This window comes from Monodelphis domestica, chromosome X (genome assembly GCF_027887165.1).
Source record: "Monodelphis domestica isolate mMonDom1 chromosome X, mMonDom1.pri, whole genome shotgun sequence".
Lineage (NCBI taxonomy): Eukaryota > Metazoa > Chordata > Mammalia > Didelphimorphia > Didelphidae > Monodelphis > Monodelphis domestica.
In genome coordinates, this window is record NC_077235.1 from 4,532,983 (window position 1) to 4,553,670 (window position 20,688).

At 46.9% G+C, this 20,688-nt stretch overlaps 2 protein-coding genes across 4 annotated transcripts in view; one reads left to right on the top strand and one right to left on the bottom strand.

Annotated features, from left to right (window-relative positions):
* APEX2 (apurinic/apyrimidinic endodeoxyribonuclease 2) lies at positions 1–14,295 on the top strand. The gene is made up of 6 exons (XM_001367239.5): positions 1–201; positions 505–588; positions 2,241–2,421; positions 6,731–6,877; positions 7,971–8,040; positions 9,632–14,295. The coding sequence occupies exons 1-6, from the start codon at positions 87–89 to the stop codon at positions 10,481–10,483; spliced, it is 1,449 nt and encodes a 482-aa protein (XP_001367276.1). The 5' UTR covers positions 1–86; the 3' UTR covers positions 10,484–14,295.
* ALAS2 (5'-aminolevulinate synthase 2) overlaps positions 13,931–20,688 on the bottom strand; it is a 16,176-nt gene continuing 9,418 nt past the window's right edge. For 2 of the 3 annotated variants that reach the window (XM_003342298.3, XM_056809769.1), the window contains 4 exons: positions 19,329–19,493; positions 17,734–18,002; positions 16,718–16,880; positions 13,931–14,294 (listed from right to left, as the gene is read on the bottom strand). In XM_003342298.3, the coding sequence (XP_003342346.2) occupies positions 14,131–14,294; positions 16,718–16,880; positions 17,734–18,002; positions 19,329–19,493 (761 nt within the window). In that variant the 3' untranslated portion in view covers positions 13,931–14,130. The remainder of the gene's footprint in view (positions 14,295–16,717; positions 16,881–17,733; positions 18,003–19,328; positions 19,494–20,688) is intronic. The other variant, XM_056809770.1, reaches the window with a different exon arrangement.

Here is a 20,688-nt window from a genome sequence, read left to right on the forward strand (position 1 = left end):
CGCTGTCTTCCCCAACGGCCGACTGAGCGCCGCCCCTCCCCTCTCCGTATCCTGCTTGTGGCGGGCGGAGAAAGCGCGCTGGCGACATGCGGCTGGTGAGCTGGAACATCAACGGGATCCGGCGCTCGCCTGAGGCCCTGAGGCACCTGCTCGATTCCCTGGGGGCCGATGTGACCTGCCTGCAGGAGACCCGAGTCACGCGTGAGAACCGAGGCGCGCCCCTCCCAGCCCCTCTGGGCCCCGCACCCCGGGAACCTCCCCCCTGCCCCGCCCCGCTCCACCCTACTTGAGCCAGCCCTCTTGGGCGCCCCCCCCTTTCTACTGTTCCCATAGGTAATCTTTTCCCTCCAGAGCCGACCCTGCCCTCTTGGGGACACCCCCCTCCCCATCCCCGCCTTTATCCTGTCGCCCTCCCCTCGCCCCCTGGGCTGCCCCTTCTCCCCAAAAGCTGGGGGCACAGCCGGGGACCTCCCCTAACCTGACTCTTCCTTCTCTGGCCTCCAGGGGACCTGCTGGAAGAGCCCCTTGCCATCGTGGAGGGCTACAGTTCCTACTTTAGCTTCAGTCGCTGTCGCAGCGGCTACTCAGGTGTGTGGGGGGCCGGAGGGGCGTGAGGACTGGGCATATCGATCCGCCTCAAACTGGGTTTAAGACTTGTACTGTGCACTACTGCCTGCTCACCCAAAGTTTTATGAGCAACAAGCAGGCGCTGTGCTCATAATCATTAGGGGAAAAAATCCCAGTTGAATTATTTCTTATCTGAATGACAGAGGTGACCCTGAGTGAGTCACTTCTCTTCAGATTGATGCTTTCCTCTCTGAAAAAATGAGAGACTTTGGCATAAATGTTTTTTTAAGGTCTCTTTCAGCTTTCAATATTCTGTGACTCCAGTCCCTTATCTTTTCAGGTCCTCAGTTTCCCTATTTGTAGAATTTCTTGTTATTGTTCAGTTGCTCCAGTGGAATCTACTGCTTGCTAATCCCGTTCAGAGTTTTCCTAGCAAACCTATTAGAGTGGTTTGCCATTCCTTCTCCAGTTCACTTTTACAGTTGAGGAAACTGAGGCCAACAAAGTTAATTGACTCTCCCAGGGTCACCCAGCTAATAAGTGCCTGGCTGGATTTGAACCCAGGTCTCCCTGACTATCCACTGCATCACAGAGCTGCCTCTGTTTGTAGAATTAAAAGGTTGTACCACCAAGTCCTTTCCCTAGACTTCAGTTTCCTCCTCTGAAGTGAAAGATGTGATACTAGATGATCTCTAATGTGCCTTTCAGTGCTGCCTCCCAGGAATCTCTGAAGGCCCTTGGTTACATCAGCAATAGGACAGTATATTGTATTTAACTCAGTTTCCTCCTAGAAATACCTCAGTCACCCAAGAAATACTTGGGGAATAATAGCTGACACTTTACAAATATGATCTCATTTGATCCTCAACAACCCTGAGAGGTAGATGCTATGATTATCTCCATTTTACAAAAGAGCAAACTGAGGCAGACAGAAGATGAAGTGACTTGCTCAGGGTCATACAGATAGTAAGTATCTGGGCATGATTTGAACTCAAACTTTCCTGATTCTAGGCCTAGCACTCTATCCACTGCCACCCCCAGCTGCCTCTAAGAGTTTTCCCCTTTTTGTATGTCATATTTTCTTAATGATTTGTATTTTGTCTTCCCCCACTGAAGTGTAAGCTTCTTGAGTGCAAGAATTACTTTTGCCTTTCTTCCTGCCACTTAGCACAGTACCTGGTACATGTTGTTCAGTTGAGTCCAACTCTTCATCAAGGCCATTTGAGATTTTCTGGACAAGGATGTTAGAGTGGTTTGCCATTTTCTTCTCTAGTGGATCCTTTTATCAGGCAATCAGGTTAAATTACTTACCTAGGGTCATATAGCTAAGAAATGCCTGAGGCTAGATTTGAACTCGGGTCTCCCTGACTCCTGGTCCAGCACTTTATCCACTGAGCCACCTACCTGCCTCTACCTGGTGTATAGTAAGTATTTAATGTTGACTGTTTAATTGACTGCCTGCCTTTCTGTGCCTTCTTCATGAGCTCTCCTGCTCATGGGCAGATCTCTTCTCTTTTCCGTGTCAGTCATCACCCCCCAGCACCAAAAAAAGAAATGAGACTGAAGCTAATGACCTCCAACCTCTTGACAGTCTATCGTCCCTTAATCTCTTTCATGGTTCAGTCTGTGGGTCATCTTCTCTGTGTCTGCCTGTTGTTCCCCCACTCTACTAGGTGTGGCTACCTTCTGTAAAAATAATGCCACTCCAGGGGCAGCTGAAGAAGGCCTGACTAGCCTGCTGACCACTCACCAGGGTGCTGTAGGCTCCTACGGGAACACAGAGGAGTTCACTGAAGATGAGTTGAGGTCTCTGGACAGTGAAGGCCGAGCAGTTCTCACACAGCACCAGATACGGTAAAGGGGAAATGATTGCTCCTCAGACCTTTTCTTTTTAAATATAAACCTCCTATTTTAGAATCACTACTGTGTATTGGTTCCAAGGCAGAAGAGCAGTAAGGGCCCGGCAATGGGAGTTAAGTAACTTTCCCAGGATACCACAGGTAGGAAATGTCTGAGGTCGGATTTGAACCCAGGACTTCCCAACTCTAGGTGTGGCTCTCTATCCACTGAGCCACCTAGCTTGCCGCTTCCCCCCCTTCCCCCCCCCCCAGACCTTTTAACAATCTGCTTTCCTGACTTGGAACCACAGCCTCTTTTCCTTATGTCTCCTTTAGTGGGATTGTAGTAAGTACTGAATAGCTGCTACCTCTCCAATTAAATGAGCTGTTTGGGGTGGTGGTAATTGGAATATTTTGTAACTGGCTACAATGAACAAAAACGCATATTCCAAATTGCATACTTCAGTGTGGGCCTTCCCTCCACCTATATAGCTTGTAGCCCATCCTGGACCACTTTTGTTCAGATGGTTATAATAGGCAGTCCCACTTCCCTCTAGCAAACTTTCCATTTCTGTTATGATCATTATCATATATATTGTACCTATTGATTATCGTATTCATCATCCATTACATCGAATCCTGTGAACTTGTGCCTGTTTCTCGGAATCCCTCATCGTTGTTTGTTATATTCATATGCTCAGTTCAGCTTTAGCCCAGGCCAAGGACACACCATATTGAGTTCCTGCTACAGCTCTGGGACACATTCACAACCTTCTGTGTGACTTGTCATCTGCCTCACACAGTAAGACTCAGTGGTGGGCACTGAATTGAGTTCGTATCTTGTTCTGCCTTTTCCTTCTTTATCACATATCACTTCACTTGCCATTTTCCCTTTTGTAGAGTTTTCTTCATATTTGGTGTTTCTTAAGATTGGAGCATGAGGACCAGCTAGGTGGCACAGTAGATAGAAAGCCAGGCCTAGGTTCAAATCTGTCCTCAGATACTTTAGAGCTCTGTGACCCTGGGCAAGTCACTTAACTTCATTTGCTTAGCCCTTGCCCTTCTGCCTTAAGAGTTATTACTAGAATAGAGAGCAAGGGTTTCAAGAAAAGATTGGAGCATGTAAGAGAATTGTGAGGATCAGGACACCAAGTGATGAATTATGGGAACTGAGTGCCCCACACTGACTCCATCTTGTGACTCAATTCTGGACCTGGCTCAGTTCCCTTTCTATTCAATGATGGGTCTAGGCTAACTCCTGTCCTGTGAGAAAACTTTATTCAATGGTGGGAATTGGGAGCAAACCTCATTGCCTTGTTAGGCTCTGTACCTGGGTGGCCGAGAAGCTGGACCACCTCTCCTTGCGGCTTAGGGGACCCTTAACCAAGGATCCGGCTCATGTTGACCAGAACCCCTGTCGGATCCTAAGACTGATGGAAGGAGTTTTCTCACAAGCAACTCAGATGTCTGATCTGAAAACCGGCCTCACACTGATCAATCAATTATTGTTTCCATGTTCTTTTGATTGTTCCCAGACACTTGGGGGCAGTGGGACACCTCCTTTTCTGAATTCATAGAATTGTACCTGTTTGTTTTCCCCCTCCCAACTTGGAAAGCCCCGTATCTTTCCTCCAACTAGAAATCAGATGACCTAATGTTGTTTCCTTTAGATTAATTGGCCTTTTTTTAATTGAAAATAAAACTTTTATTTTTAAAAAACTAAGTTTATTTAATTAATTAATTTAGAATATTTTTCCATGGTTACATGATTCATGTTCTTTCTTTCCCCTCCTCCAAGTCCCTCCTGTTTATAAGCAATTCCACTGGGTTTTATATGTGAATTGACGTTTTTTGGATGAATTGTTTTTATTGTATAAAAGTCTGCCTCTTAATGTGTTTTGTTCTCATCAAAAACCTGAAAGGAGGCTAATACAATTGGATTGTAGAGGATTGAGAGGAGAGCAGAGGGTAAGAAGTCTGCTTTAAGTGCCAAACTGAGTATGTCATAGTTGACCTTGTAGTAATAGGGAGCCACTGGAGCTCATTGAGGAGGGGAGGTGACATGCTCTGTCCTTTGCCTTAGGAGAAAGGGAGGAAAGAGTTTTCAGGGGGAGTCTGTGATTAACAGTATGTAATGTTGCAGAGAGGTCAAGAAAGAATGGGGATTGACCAGAATGAGATGTGCTATTTGCATTCTTCACTAGTCACTGTAGGGATTTGTTTCGTTGGGCCACGTTTATTGATTATTTTTCATTGTTCTTTGGGGGGCATGGGAGGGAGAGATGGAGACTCAAAAAGAAAGCAAGATGAAAATTGATCAGAGGCCATTTGATTTGGCAGCAAGGAGACCATTGATCACTTTGGGTTTTTTTTTCCATTGGTCACTTTGGAAAGACCAGTTTCAGTCGAAAGAGAATGTCAGAAGTCAGACTGCTAGGGTTTCAACTGAGAGAGGCTGGAGATGAATGAATGGGGAGGAGAGGGCCATCTGCTGGAGAATTCAGAGGTGGGCATGGGGTCAAGGGTGCATGGAGAGGGATTGGCCTGGCCAAGGAGAACAAAGGAGGAGATAGGGAATGACAGCAGATAGAGAATGACAGATAGGGAATGACAGCAGATGTCTAAATGCTGTAAGATGAAGAAGAGGAGAGAAGAGGGGAAACACCAAGCAAATAGCCTCCATATTTTTCTGTAAGGTATTATGTAGAAAGGTTTTGAGCATCGGGAGATTTTGGCCTGTTTGTAGGCACAGGGAAGGAACAAATAAATAGATAGAAATACAAATAAGATTGGTTAGGGATGATCATGGGAAAAGGGAAACAATAGGATCAAGGGTACATATATGCGGAGAGATTGGCCTTGGGGAGGACAAGGGCCACTTTCATTAGAGACTAAAGGAGAAGATAAAGGGAGGTGATGTCATGGGGTTTTGAGATGTAGAGAAGGGAAGAAAGAGGAAGGTCATGGCTAATAGCTTTTTTTTCTCCATGAAGGTGTAATACTTAAAATAAGGTAAACTGAGGTACAAAATTCTATGTATGATCAATTTTTTAGTAAAGCGTGAATTTTCCAATAAGTAGGATCTCAGCTTTCTCAGTAAACTAAGACCCTAAATGAAGGAGACAGTTTTCTTCTATCAGTTTGGGGGTATACAGAACAGGATAGATGACATCATGGAACTGAGGACAACATGATTACATATTATATAGCAGAGGCACAGGGAACAGTATTATTGGTTGGAAGTGTTAAAATTAATATATCATCTACCATTAATAAATTATATTTATTATAAGATTAATATACCTACTTTTCATAAAGTTTATTAATAGAAAAGGTAGATAAGCACAGAGTTAAATCTCATCCTTACTCTAAGTTCTCAGACCATGTGTCATCTCTTCTCTGAATCTCTTCCCTCACCTGTCTTTCCCAGCCAGCCTTCTGCGCCAACAGACCCCAAAAAAAGGCCCAGGTGGGCCCTGCCCCCTTTCTTTTATTGACATTCACAGGTAACTTTGGTTTGTGAAAAATGTTGAGGGACTGGTCAGCAACTCAGGAGGGGAAGGGGATAAGATCCCCTAGGCACAGAAGTTTGGTAATAAGGACTTAGTAACAACCTTCCCCTCCTCCTGGCCCACCTGTCAAATAAGTAGCCCAGACTTCTTTGAAAAGAAAACCAGACATCCTTGAAGGAAAGATTGGTGGTGTAAAGATATTAGGACCTACTCCCTTCTGGCAAGCCACATCCCCCAAGGTTATCCGAATTCCTTGAGGCAAGAATAGAACAAAGATTATAAAGAGAACAGGGTTTTGGAACTTAGCCCATTATAGGCCAGCTGAATTTCTGCTCTAAGTTCAGAGACAAAGACCCGTTACCTAGGTAGTTATAGGACAAAAATCAGTTGTAAACAGGTTCAGTTTTTAAAGTGATACACAATCCATTTTGCTCCTTTCAGAGGAGAAATTGAGATGGATTTAAATCTTTTTAGTTAGGAAGTTCGAAGAAATTCCCCCTCCCCTCAGTCAATTTGCTGGTAAATTAAGGCATTTCCCACTCACTTCTACCCCATGCCTTTCCTGGCCTGTAAAGTGGCTAGTGTAATGTTTGTTTCTCTTAAGGGAACCTGACTTTGAATGGTAATTTGTATGAGAAAGGGTTAGGCACTGGCAGAGGATTGGCTGAGACTATGGGCCTCTCATTGGTCAGGATGTCCTTTGGAAGTTTAAAAGCTAGGGACATGACTTGTTTGAGCCAAAGTACTTGTAAGTTTCCTGGGCCTATCTTCATCATCATCTTCTTCTTCATTATTGTTATTATTCCTCTGTAGCACTTCAGATGGGCAAGAAAAGACCTTGACGATCATGAATGTCTACTGCCCCCACGCAGACCCTGAGAAGCCAGAAAGGTTGACCTACAAGCTGCGATTCTACCGACTCCTGCAACTTCGAGCTGAAGCCCTCCTGCAGGCAGGCAGGTAGGAACCAACCTAGCAGCAAGAGGCAGTGGGGGACAGTAGAAAGAGTTCTAGAACTGGATGCCTCTGGTTCTAGACCTGACTCTCTTCCTTATTCTTCTTGGAACCGTGGCCAAGTCCTTTCTATTCTCAGGACCTCCATTTTTAAATTTATAAAATAAAAGGTTAGTGAATGCAATAGATGGTCCCCAAGGTTCCTTCCAAACAAAACTCTTTGATCCTGTGAGGAACCTTTGCCAAGCCGCTCTGGGCCTGCTGCCATCCTGTGTTCCAGATGGGGTATCTCTACTCAAGAGTAGCTACCTCTGGCTAATATCCTTCCTAAGCAAGAAAGAAGATGTCACAAGGTTGTCTATTCATTCATTCATTCGTTCATTCCAGGAACCATTAGGAAGTGCTCAGCACTGGGGAGGGCCACATGCAAATAGATAAGAAGTGGTCCCTCATGAACATCAGAGTCTAATAAGGGAATGAGGTGCAGACAAGCATCTGGAATGTACAATATCAGGCACTAAGTACATGACAAAGGTGAGAGCAGAGGGCAAATAGTGACATGGCTTTATAGGAAGAGGGAGAAGGGGAGATATTTGAAGTCCAGGAAATAGCCTACTCAGGCATGGAGGAGGCCCAAGGAAGGTTGAGTCACTTGCTTTTTGCTAGAGCTTCCCATTTACAAAGCGCTTTGCTCATGACACTGGTGGGGGTGGGAACTGTTTGAATTCCAGTTGTCGGACAGGGTGGGGGATGATGGGAACTGTTGTTATCCTCTTTTGTCACTGGTGAACTGAGACCCAGAGAGGACCAAAGCCTTAGGATAATGATAGGCTCCTCAGAGACCATTTAGGTTCATTCTAGTAGGGTAGGGTGGGGAGGGAAGGTGAGGGGCCTTTGCTCTTGCACCAGAGAAGGAAAAACAGGAGGAATTTGCCCACCCCTACATGGCTAATAATTGGCAGAGCCTCCTGACTCCCAGAATCCCAGGGCTCTTTCCCTTGCCCTGCCCCATGCTGCTACCTTTCCACAATTTCAAACCACATCCTCCCCTACCCTCAATGTCATCCATCTTGGCTGATGGCACCTTCTTCTTTCCCAGCCATGTGATTATTCTGGGTGATGTGAACACATCTCACCGGCCTCTGGACCACTGCGACCCTGCTGATCTGGTGAGGATTACCTTTCTGCTAAGTCTTCTGCCTCTGTCTTAATCCGTGTTGCACACACACCGTTAGCCATCAGTTCCTTCTTCTCTACATTCAGGCAACTCCACTGTCAATCCCAGAAGTGTAGAATTAGAGCTGGAAGGGGCAGACCTTCAGAAGTCATCCATCTAGGCTCAGAACCAAGATTTCAGCCCCCTATTCTGCTGACTGCAAAGACACTAGGCCTTCTAGTTAGCAGGTCATATCTCTGGTCCTGAAGACCCCTTCCAGCTCTAATACTCATTGATTACAGGCATCTTCACATTTCAGGGGCTCAGTTTGCCCATCTATAAAATGAGGGGATTGTACTATAATCTTTGAGTTCCCTTCTAACATTGTCATGCCTATTTTCATGCAAAAAAAATGCCACATGGAATCAGTATTTTTGATGCAAGTATTTTAGAAGGAAAATATATTGTTCGCACAAATCCAGAGGCCCTCTTTGTTTCATGGAGCACCCAGCTTGGGAAAGAGTGGCTGCTCTGGGGTCTAGAGGTTGGGTGCCCTGGAGGGTGTAGAGCTAGGTACCAAATGGTAACAGGCATTCTGGGCTTATTGGGTGACCCAAGCAAAGATGTCATTGAGCAGACAGTACAATTTGCTGAAAAGGAGGCTCCTTCTGTATAGCAGTTAGGGAAGAGGGTGCTAGGGAGTAGGCAAGACCAAATGTATTCTTGGTAGTTTTAGACACCCAGAGCAGAGCCTGGAGTCCATTAGGGCTAACCCATACCTGAGCAGAAATCCCTTCTACAATATTCTGGTGGGGGAATCCACTGTCAGTCCAGGACAAAATGTCTGGGATAGGGACCTCATTACCTCTTGAGGCAGGCCATTCCCCTTTTGGGCCCTTCTAATTGTGTCTCTGTAGTTTCTCCCCATTGCTCCTAGACTTCTATAAGTTAATTCACACGTTCATTTGTTCAAGAACCTGTGGGTGATAAGAAGACCATTGGATGCATTGCTCCATTTTTGGTACTGAGGGGGCAGGGAGTCAAAGCTGATAGCAAAAGAACACATTTTCAGGATCACAGACCATGCCACAATGAGGCAGTGGGAGTTAAAAAGTCTCTCCTAGAAATTGCAAAGAAGGCTAAGAGAGCCCAGGGATGGCTGTCTAGGTGAGGCCACCACACACTAGAAATGTGGGGGGCCTGCCATACGACTCCCCTCAGAAGGGGAGTGGGAGGGTTGTTATTCTCATTTTGCAAAGGGGGCAGATCAAGGAGGAAAGGGTATGCCTGAAGTCACAATTAGTTGGGAGTGTCAGAACTAGGGCTTCCTGATTCTAAACCCAGGCAAGCCAAAGGCCTATCTCAAATTGGGCCTTCTTGGGTCTTGAGCCAGTCTCCCCTCTCTGCACCTCATTTTCCCCATTTATAAAAAAGGAATCAAACTGGCCAGTTTCTGAAGTCCCTTCCCACTCTGCCATTCAATGATCCCAAATCCTCTTTGGAGACATTCCCCCCCCCCCTTGCCAAATAGATGGATTATACTTGGTACTTTCTTTGGGGCTTGTTGGCTCTGACATTCTCTGGCTCTCAATTGCCTACCCCAGGAGTGCTTTGAAGAGAACCCTGGGCGTCAGTGGCTCACAGAGTTCCTGTGGCAGCCTGACAGGGACAGTGGGCTGTTCGTTGACAGTTTCCGTCACTTCCACCCAACCACAGTTGGTGCCTTCACCTGCTGGTCAACTGCTACAGGGGCCCGCCTCACCAACTATGGCACTCGGCTCGACTATATCCTTGGTGACAGAGCCCTAGTGCTGGAGGAGTTTGAGGACTCTTTCCTCATGCCTGAAGTGGAGGGTTCAGACCACTGCCCCATTGGGGCCACCCTGAGGACTGAGCTCATCCCTGCCCCTCGATGTCCCCCACTCTGTACCCGGTACCTGCCAGAATTTGCTGGGAGGCAGCAGAAACTCTCCCGGTTCCTGATCAAACTAGACCCGAACTCTGCAGAGCCCACCTCAGCCCAGTTCCAAGAAAAGAATGATGGTGTACCACTCAAGACCCGGGCCAAGAAAACCTGTGGGGACCCAGGCCAAGGTCAGCTGAGCCTTCTGAGGTTCTTCCAGGCAGGCCGTCCTCCAGAAAAACCCCTCATCACTGGAGCCCAGGAGCCCAAGACTGACCCAGCCAGCCAGGACCCCAGGGCAGTGGTACCTCCACTCCCTGAACCAAGCAGAGGCCAGGCAGCATTTTGGAAGGCAGTTCTGAAAGGTCCCCCTCGTCCTCCCCTATGCAAGGGCCATGGGGAGCCCTGTGTGCTGAGGACAGTGAGGAAAGCCGGGCCCAACTTTGGTCGACAGTTCTATGTCTGTTCACGGCCTGTGGGCCACATCAGCAACCCTGCTGCTCGTTGTGACTTCTTCCTCTGGGTCTCTGGGAAAACCCCAGTCACTCATTGAGGGCCATGAGAAAGAGCCTGCCTGCTGCTGGCCTGTTCCTCTTTCCCCACTCCCTTGTGCAAAGGCCACAGGTGGGTGCCCTGGAGCAGGGTTTGTGGGACTAAGAGAGTCTCAGGGCAAAGAATGAAGCTGCTGCTAACCCAGACTGTTTAGCTTTCCCACGAATAAAGTTTGGATCTTGGAGCAACTGAAGCACATTTTTTTGTATTTTCCCAACCCCCCTCAGTTGTGTTCCCTGTGGGGGGGACTCACTGAGGGCTCTCATCATGTAATAGTATTGCCCCAGACTTAGCCAGGGAAGGAAGTCTTTTGGGCTCTAGGAAGCTGAGCTCTCCTCTGCCCTGTGCTGTTCAGCCCCTCTGTCCTAGTTAGTGAGAGGGCCTTTACTATCATCTCAGTCACCTTTGATTTCTCCAGGAAAGGGATGGCCTAAGGTGTACAGCAGGTACCAAGGAACAGAGCTAGAACTCGAACCAAATCTCCTCTTTGTTTTTCAAGTCCAGAATCCACGGATATTTTATTGATGGATTGGCTGAAGTTAGGAGCTGAGAGCCCTTACAATGGTACAGGTGGGCCAGCATGCAGGGAGGTTCAGGTTTCCAGGGGCCTTGGAAGGTTCTTGCAGGGAAAGATTTAATTTAATTAAAGCTTTGTAGTTTTAATTTGGGGTCAGAGGATAGAGTTAGGAGCTGGGCTAAGGCTGTCAACTTCTGGTGGGGAGTCCCGTTGCCAGAGGCCAGAATGCCATCTCAGAGATTGCCCCAAGGCCATAATGCCAACCAGTGGCTGCCCGAAAGGAATTCTTCCCAGTAGGGGATAAGTATGATGGTCAGGCTGGTCCACAGAGTAGGAAATTACCAGCCAGGTTTTCATCTGACCCTAAAAGGGCACAGCAAGGTGAAGTGGAACTGGACATGCCTGCTCAGTTCTGCCCTCTTGAGCTAGCAAGCCTTCCTCATGGTTTCTTTCTTCATCCTCTGTGTTGGTTAAGTCAGAAGCTACTTTGACTAAGACTGGCTGAGGCCAAGCCCAATGGCAGTGAGTGATACCATGAGGTGATTACAGAGGGGGCAAGGCAATATGTTAAGTTTGAGATGCTTGTTAGACCATTTGAGTGGAAGTATCCCTCATCCCCTGAGAAATGAGACTGGCAGCCTGGATGGACTTTTAAGGTACCTCAGATGCCCTTCAACTCCAGAGTTCTTTAAATGTGTGCTTTATGCAGGACTGTGGTGGGTGCTGGGGAATCTAAAGACAAAACCAGAACAGTCTCTTCTCAAAGAGCTTGTGGTTTGTTGGAGGGCGCAGAGTGTACCAAAAAAAAGCAAATAGCAGCTCATCTAAGGAAGAAGGTTCAAGGGAGACTTCAGGAGGTGGCATCTGAGCTGAACCTTGAAGGAAATGCAAGAGGCTTAGAGGAGGAGTAAGGTGGATGGTGCATCTTGTGCCTGGAGAATGAATGCCTTATGAAAGGCATGGAAATGGGAGAAAACAGGTAATGTGTCAGAGATCTCATGAAGGGAAGCAATAGGAAATAAGGTGGAAAAAGTAGGTGGGGACTGATTTGCAAGTGGCTTTAAATACTGAGTCAGTGTGAGTTCCACCGAGAGTTTTTGGTAGGAGAATGATGCATTTCAACAATTTGAATTTGACAGCGGCGTGGAAAGATGGATTGGAGAGGAGAGAGAGACTAAAGACCAGAAAATCAACGGGCTGTTGCACTAGAACCCCCAAGGAAGTCTGAAGTCATATATATACAAAGATATTTATAGTAGTACTTCTGTCATAACAAAGAACCAGAAGGAAATACTTTTGTTCAGTAGTATCAGTTGTGTCTGGCTCTTTGTGATCCCATTTGTGGGTTCTCAGCAGAGATCCTGGAGCGATTTGCCATTTCCTTTTCCAGCTGAGGAAACTGAGGCAAAAAAGGATTAAGGGATTTGCCCAGGGTCACACAGCTAGGAAGTATCCAAGGCCAAATTTTAATTCAGGTCTTCCTGACATACCCAGCATTCCATACACTGTACCACTTAGCTGCCCGGGAGGAATTTGGGTGCCCTGAATTAGAGAATGGCCAAACATGTGATATGTGAGTATGATGAACACATTTCTCTAGGAGATTTAGAGAAACTTGGGAAGTCTTCTATGAACTGAACCAGGAAAGCGATTTCCATGACAACTCCAGGAATGTAAAGGACAGGTGTTTTGATAGGCTATAAATACTGATAAATTCATTGAGCATCTGTGATTTCCAATGGCCATCCTCTGCTGGGAGATCATGTGACAGGCAGCAGGCATGGAGGGAGGAATGCATTTTTCACACCCAGTGGAGGGTGAGGGAGAAGAGAAGAAAAACTTCCAGGTTGGGAACTTGGCTGAGTAAAAAGACAGTAAAGGACCTTAACAGAAAGAGGGAAGTTGTGTTGGTGGGAAGTGCAGGGATGGGCAGGGAGATCTGGTTCTGTTTCAGACCTATTGAGTTTGAAACGGCCAGGGAGCACCCAGATGAAGAAGGCAAGCAGGTATGTTAGCTATAGGAATTTAGGGATCACCTGCATAGAAGTGATAGTTGAACCCAAAGCATCTGATGAGATCACCAAGACAGTGTGGAAGGAGAAGAGGCCCCAACTCGGAGTTGTAGAGGACACCTGCACTTAGTGGGTGGAGGAGGTTGTCAAACCAGCAAAGGAGACTGGGATGGTGCAGGCAGATAGGTGGGAGGAGAGTGGTCATTAGGTTTAGAATAAGGTCAGTTAGAATGAGGACTGAGTAAAAGGCTGATCCATTTAGCATTATTGGTCCCCTTTGAGAGGTTAGCAACAATATCTTCCCACCTTCCCACTTGCTTTCATGACCACGTGGAATCCCTTCAGGGCTCCACAGTCTAATCCTTGTGTCTTCTGACCCTCTCTAAATCTTGTTCAACTCTTATTTTATTCCAAAGATCTCCAATGTATTGGGGCCCTTTCTCTAGGTCTTTGACCATCCTCTGGCTCACTGCAGTACCTGGGCTGGTGATCCCCTGCTCTGCCCATCTGGACAGTCTGTTTCACTTGTTAATTAGGCGTTCTCTGTGTTTCTTGACCCTCATTTCTTGAGTTTCTGAGATAGCTCTTCATTGTTGCATGCCGACTTAAGCCTGTCTTGGGTCATTCTCACTTTGGGGTATGGTCCTGGTTTCCAGGAAGCTTAATTCTAGAATCCCCCTGTTTGGGCCTCAGTTTTTTCCTGTGTAAAATGAGTTGTGCAGACTTGTGTGCATACTAAGTTTCCTTTCCTCTCTGACCTTCTGTCTCTCTTGGGCATGAGAAAGCCAGGGATAGGCTTAGGAATCCATCCATGTTTGAATGTCCACTTGGCCCCACCTGGACCACTTGGTGCTGTCTTCCAGATCCTGTATGGCTGTCTCCCTGTCCTCACCCCCTGCTGAGTAAACAGACATCTGGCTATGGGATGCACTTTATTATCTTTGAACTATTGAACACATACATGAATTCTTACATGATTTCCCTCTACAAGTGGCTGTCAGGGAAGCCCACTGCAAATCTTAAAGCACTAGAAAAAGGAAAGTGAGGATGATGAGACAGACTGAGGCGGGACCAGGAATGGAAGCACTTATCTTTCCCCTCCTCCCCCTCCCCAGGTCATCAGGAGAACACAGTGACATACTGAGGGCCCATGTTTCCAAAGTAGGAGCGTTCCCACTCACTCATGAGGTCAAAGTGCACAGGGCGACGGCAGAAGTTGCAGGCGGCAGAGGAGACATCCTGGAGGGGCAGGCCCACTTCAGTCCAGGCTTCAAGCAGTTTTTCTGTGGGAAAGATAGCAGGGAGACCCTTAGTTAGACATGTGTCCTTCAGCCCTTTGTAGCATTAAGTTGTTACAGCAGGAAGGAAGTTTGGTGAACACCAAATCGAATCTTCTTTTTTTGCCTTTGGAGACCAGACCTCCCTATCTCACAACTGATGGTTCTGGGACCTGACGTGCTCCACTTCTTCTTTTTTTTTTTAATAAAAACCCTTACCTTCTGTCTTGGAGTCAATACTGTGTATTGGCTCCAAGGCAGAAGAGTGGTAAGGGCTAGGCAATGGGGGTCAAGTGACTTGCCCAGGGTCACACAGCTAGGAACGTGCTCCACTTCTAAACGGAACTGACCTGCCTCTCCTTAGGCGGCCCAGTAGTCCCTTCACTGTCCATCACAGGGGCTCACCATATTGATGCTGGCCTTCTCCTAGCTTACAACTCTCAAACTTGAGTCATCTACTAACCTCACTTTCCCTGAAAAGCAGGGATTACAGGCATGTGACCTCATTTTTACAGATGGGGACAGAGGTCTTGAGCATGGAAATGACTAGTTCACAATGTACTAGAAAGACCCTTAGAAATTCTTTCCTGTTTTGGTCTTTATAAGAGAACAAAACTGAGGTTCAGAAAGGTGGCCATTACCGAGGTTCAGCAAGTGACAGAGCTGGGATTTCACCTCAGGGCCAGGGCTCTTTTTTGGGTTTTTTCTTAAACCATTACCTTCTGTCTTGGAGTCAATACTGTGTATTGGCTCCAAGGCAGAAGAGTGGTGAGGGCTAGGCAATGGGGGTCAAGTGACTTGCCCAGGGTCACATAGCTGGGAAGTATCTGAGGCCACATTTGAACCCAGGACCTCCCATCTCTAGGCCTGGCTCTCAATCCACTGAGCCAGCCAGCTGCCCCGAGTCTCTTTTTTTTTTTTAATTTAAACATTATTTTTATTTGGTCATCTTCAAACATTATTCATTGGAAAAAAAAAGATCATTTTCTTTTCCTCCCCGCTCCTGCCACCCCTCCCGTATCTGACATTCAATTCCACTGGGTATCACATGTGTCCTTGATCTGAACCCATGTTCTGTATTTGCATTAGGGTGTTCATTTAGAGTCTCTCCGCAATCATATGCCCAGGGCTCTTTTTAAAAAAATTAGATGTGATTTTTTTCAACTATCAAATATCTGGTTTTTCTCCCTCTTCCTTCATCTCACTGGAAAAAGGGAAAAAACAAAATCTTCACAACAAACGAACATAGTCAAGCAAGTCAAATGTCCACATTAGGCAAAGCTCTTGCCATTAGCCATTAGCTATTCTGGTTCTGCCCTTGACTCCCGTTGGGACCTTCATTGAGGCCCTTCTCAGACCATTGGGATTCTCCCTCAGCTTGCATTGGTCCTGTGAGCTGGAATATGCCACTGGCCCCCATGCCTGATCTCCATCTGTTAATATCCTGTCCCACCTTTCTAAAGGGTCACCCCTTGTCATTGTCAGCATGTTTATCTATAATGATATGCCATAACACATTATCAGTGTGTCCCCAAAATCTTAAATCTTACAGCTGCACTAAGACTTTAGGCACGCCCACTGTGCAGTGCTTTAGCCAACACAGGCACTGCAGGTATTTTACAAAAAAGGCAACTGAGGCTAAAAACTGGCCTTTCCCATGATCACAGAACCAGTGTCTAAAGCAGAATTTGGACCCAGGTTACCGGCTCAAAGTCCAGCCCCCTTTCCATTATGCCAGGCTGCCTTCTCTCCTCCTTTCCTGATCCCTGTCAGTGTCTACCTCTTGGCCCTTGTCCTTCTCACTGTCTTGGTGTATGTTCATCTTTCGTTCCTCCTTGGTCGTAGTCCGACGACCTGCATTTGAATTTCAGCTTTTCCACAAACTAACTGTGTGACTCTGAGCAGTCACTTAACCTCTCATTTCCAGTTCATCTGTAAAATGGGGTTCTCATAGAATTGTTGGGAGGATGGTGCTTGGCCAATCCTAAAGTGCCTCATACGTGTTATATTAGAGAGAAGAGAGTCAGGGCAGGATTAGGTCTTCATCTGGGAAATGAGGGAGGGAGTTCAGCTAGATCCAGTCCTTGAAAATGCCTTTCAGCTCTAAATTAATTATCCTTCAGTATCATCTTTGACCCCAACCTCCTCTTTTTTCCTTTCTGCCAATCTCGGTCTTTCTCTCTCTCTCTCTCTCTCAGCTTTGTATATATGAACTGTTAATCATTCACTTCCACTCTGTCTCCTTCCCCTGTCCCCCATCCTCCAGTTATTCCTGAGCATCCAGACAGTCTGTCATAGCTTGGATTCCATCGGCCCCTTCTCTCCAGGGCCCAACATTATTCTTTGAGACCCCAATTAAAGAGAAGAGAACTCAGGTCAAGACAGGGCATATCACAGCTAGGAAGCCTATGCAGGGAACGATAACTCACCAACAAAATAGTCCATCATCTGGGGGCTGTGGTGAGGAGAGGGTGCCAGCCTCAGCAGCTCCTCACCCCTGGGCACTGTGGGATAGTTGATGGCCTGCACATAGATGTTGTGCTTGGAAATCAGGAGGTCACAGACTTGGCTGTTGAGAGCTGCATCCCCAACCTGAGACCATAGGAGAGAATAGTCCCTTCTGTCATCAGATCTCAGACTCATAGAGCAGGCATCCCCTCTAACATCCCCAAGAAGTCATCATCCAGCCTTTTTTTTGGAGACCTCCAGGGACAGAACTCGCCTCCTCTCATGGTAGCCCATTATGCTTGCAGAAATTTGTTCTAGACATTGAGCAGAATCTGCCTCTGCAAATTTCTCCCATTGTTCCCAGTTCTGTTGTCTTTGGCCAACCTTTTTATCCTTTTCCCACATGATGATCCCACAGATAGTTGGACAGTGGTGATTGTGTCAATAGTGTCACTGACGTCTGCCTCCCCATAACTTGTGCCTGTTGCTCCTGGTTAATCTGCCCACCCTTTTTACAAAGGAGAAAACTGAGTTCCAGAAATGGGAAATGACTCAACCTAGGTCACACCAGGAATCTAGTGGCTGAGCTGAGAAGTCAATAATCCCAGGGTTCTGACCCAGGGTTCTCTCCCATGTACCAGAGTCACCTCCTTCCTTCAATTGATTTCTTAGCCAGTCACAATGATGTAGATGTGAATTTTCATTTTCCATTCACTTATTCACCAACTCATTCACTCACCCCTTCATTCAGTCATTCCTGCTCGTTGTTCCTCATGGACTCAATCGTTAATATAGTCATTGTCATTATTTCATTCATTCCTTTTCCACATTCACTTATTCATGCATTAATTTTTGTACCCATTTACTCATTCAGTCATTCATTCATTCACTATATAATACATTTTGGAGCCAGAAGAGTTACAGGGAGAAATAAGATTCAGTAGGAAGCTCAGAAGAGAGAAGAGAGCAGGCTTCCCAGAAAGGGTGGCTCCCTTACCCGGATTGGGATGATGTGACTGGGGCAGGCAATGACAGGAAGCCCCTTGTCCATGAGCAGTTGGCGCATGTGACGGACATTACGCTGATGAGCACGACGTAGAGCGCGGCCCTCCTCGCCCTTGAGGATTTGCACGGAGGCCAAGGCTCCAGCCAGCACCATAGGGGGCAGCGAGGTGGTAAAGATGAAGCCAGCGGCATAGGAACGCACAGTGTCCACCAAGTCCCGAGTACTGGCAATGTAACCCCCAACACAGCCAAAAGCCTTTCCTGTGAGGGGGAGAAACATTGATCCTCTGGGCCCATCATTCCAAATCCTTCAAAGCTGTCCCCTACCACATCCCACTTGGTATTTAAATAGAAAAAAGAAATGTCTCTTAGATGAATGAGAATTGAGAAAGAAGTGAGAGAGGTAAGAAAAATGAGAAGAAGGATGAGATGGGAAAGAATTTGGAGAGGCAAGAAGAGGTCTGGAGGAAGAAAGAGGAAGATGGAGGTTCAGTGGCCTAGAGAAAGGTCAGAAGCTGTGAGAGGAAGAAATCAGCACCTTTTAGAGGCTCTTTCTGTGGTGGACGGATGGGGTTTCCTCATGTCCCAGACAGGGGACTGGGAGTTGTGATAAGGATGTGTCTGGGGATGATTAAGAGCTCTAGGCCCCTAGGAGCTCCTTGCCTGTGTCTGCCCAGTCTGATTGGAGCCAGGGGATGAGGGTGTGGCCCAGCCAGCTGTTCAGTGAGCCTTGTGCCCTCCCCACGACCATGGGGCCCCAGATGGTGATGAGGGGGAAGAGAGGGGAAACAGCTGAATTGGGTGGAATCCCTCACACACCCTCTTCTCTTTGGCCAAGCCTCATGAAGCCTTTAGGCCATCATTTGAAGAATCTATATGCAAGGCTCTTGCTCTGCCAGGAGAGTCATAGTTGAGGAATGGAATAAGCCTCCCTGTTTGGCAACAGCCATGATTGTTCTCCAAGGACTCTGTAACCTCAGGTCTCAGAATCCCCAGCTGAACTCCAACTTTACCTCTAAATCTCAGCGGCTGGAGAAATCCTTTAAATTGACATATCGACTATTGCCAGGTAAACCTTTGTACCCCCAGGCATCCCTCCAAATCCCCAGTTAAGTCCTCTGGCTCCATAGTAAAATCTTCTGAATTCCCAGTGAAACCATGTGAATCTTCAGCTAAACCTTACCAAATTTGGAGTCAAGGACCCTAGATTCAAATCCTGCCTCAGCTATTTTCTTGTTACATGCCATGGGCATATCCCTTCCCTCCTTTGGGCTTCACTTCACTGGTGTAGAAAATGAGAGTCAGACTAGATACCCTCTAAGGTCCCTTACAACTTCTGAGTGCTTTGGTTTAAAGCAAAACCTAATGAATCCTCAGCTAAACCAGCTCAATCCACAGGTAGCATATTGGGCAGCCAGAAATCGGAGTTTAGTTTCTTCTTGTCCTCCAAGACACTGGTGGGGAAGATGAAACCAGACCTCTCCTTGGCTCTGAGCTTCTCAGTAAGCCTCAAACAGGAGTTGGCAATTGTCAGAGAATCCCTCAATCTGTACCCAGGTCTCCCCTTCTCCTTCCCAGGCAGCTCACCCAGAGTTCCAGAAACGATGTCAATCTTGTGCATGACACCATCACGCTCCCCGATTCCAGCACCCCTTGCACCATACAGGCCAACAGCATGGACTTCATCCACAAAAGTCAGGGCCCCATACTTGTGGGCCACATCACACATCTCCTCCAGGGGGCAGATAGCACCTGGGAGGGGTGGGAGAGAGATCCAGAGGGTGAGGATGAGAAACAAAGCCCAAGATTCAGAAAGAGAAATGGGCTTAGAGAGCGTGCCAAAGAGAAATACACCCACCAGGAAGAAGAGGGGGAGAGCAGAAAAAAACGGAGAGAAAGAGAGAGAGATCATCAGAGATACCCAGTAGACACCTCTTCTGCTCAAGTCCCAGATAAGATTCCTCCCCCAAATGCCCTTTCATTCTTTCATCTGGGGACTATACCACAGTGTCTGTTTCTAGTTTCCATCCCTAGCTGATCATTTCCTTTGGGAACAGAAAGTAGAATGGTTAGAGACTGGGTTTGGGGCAGCAGAGGTTCTTTTGTCTTTCTTTCTATCCCCAGCACTTAGCTCCCGGCCTGACACTAGTAGATGCCTAGCTGGTGCCATGTAGCTACTGAAATTAGGCAAGTCAGGCAGTGGCATGGTTACGATATTGTTGGTGGGGGAATGTTGAGGAAAGGCAATATTTTCTCTGTTGGAGAACTGCCCAACAGATTTCCCAGGCAGTGAGATGGTATAGGCATCTTTCCCAACCCATCCAACAAGTGCTGATGAACTGTTTTCTGTGTTCTGAGTGAATGTAGCTTGTGAGCAGAACAGAAAAGCCAGTAAGGAGGGAAAGAACACTGACAAGAAGGGGGATCAGGAAAGGCTTCTTGGAAAAGGTGTCAGAGGTGCTAAAGAAAGAGAAGAGTGTGAAGAGCTAGAGGTGGGGAAATCTACCCAGACCAAGTTTTAGAGGCAGTTAAAAGAATGCCAAGTTTGAAGAGCAGCAAGTAAGCCCATCTGATTAGGACAAAGTGCATGAAGGGGTCTGTTACCCAGGAAACCTGGAAATCAGTCTTGGAAAGGCCTTAAATGCCAGGCTGAGGAGTCCTAGAAATAATAGGGAACCACTGAAGCTTCTCGAGTAGGGGGAGGCATGTGCTTAGAACTTGTTCGTTCTGGATTGGAGGAATGAGATAGTGGGGTGGGTTAGGTATGTGTCTATTGCAGAAATATGGAAGTGGGATGATTTGGATATCTTCCCTTTGGAGTAATGAGGAAGTAGAATGGTTAAGACATTGTTTGAAAACTAAGATAGTTAGAACAGTCATAAGTTTGTCTCCTTTGGTGAAATAAGGCAGTGAGAGGTTGGGCTATGTGTCTCTTAGAGAAATAAGG

Bases quoted from the DNA above. Each gene is read 5' to 3' on its own strand.
- APEX2 (XM_001367239.5), top strand. From the start codon at position 87: ATGCGGCTGGTGAGCTGGAACATCAACGGGATCCGGCGCTCGCCTGAG. The intron at 202-504 runs GTGAGAACCGAG...TCTGGCCTCCAG, and splicing joins GCAGGAGACCCGAGTCACGC to GGGACCTGCTGGAAGAGCCC. The intron at 2,422-6,730 runs GTAAAGGGGAAA...ATTCCTCTGTAG, and splicing joins CTCACACAGCACCAGATACG to CACTTCAGATGGGCAAGAAA.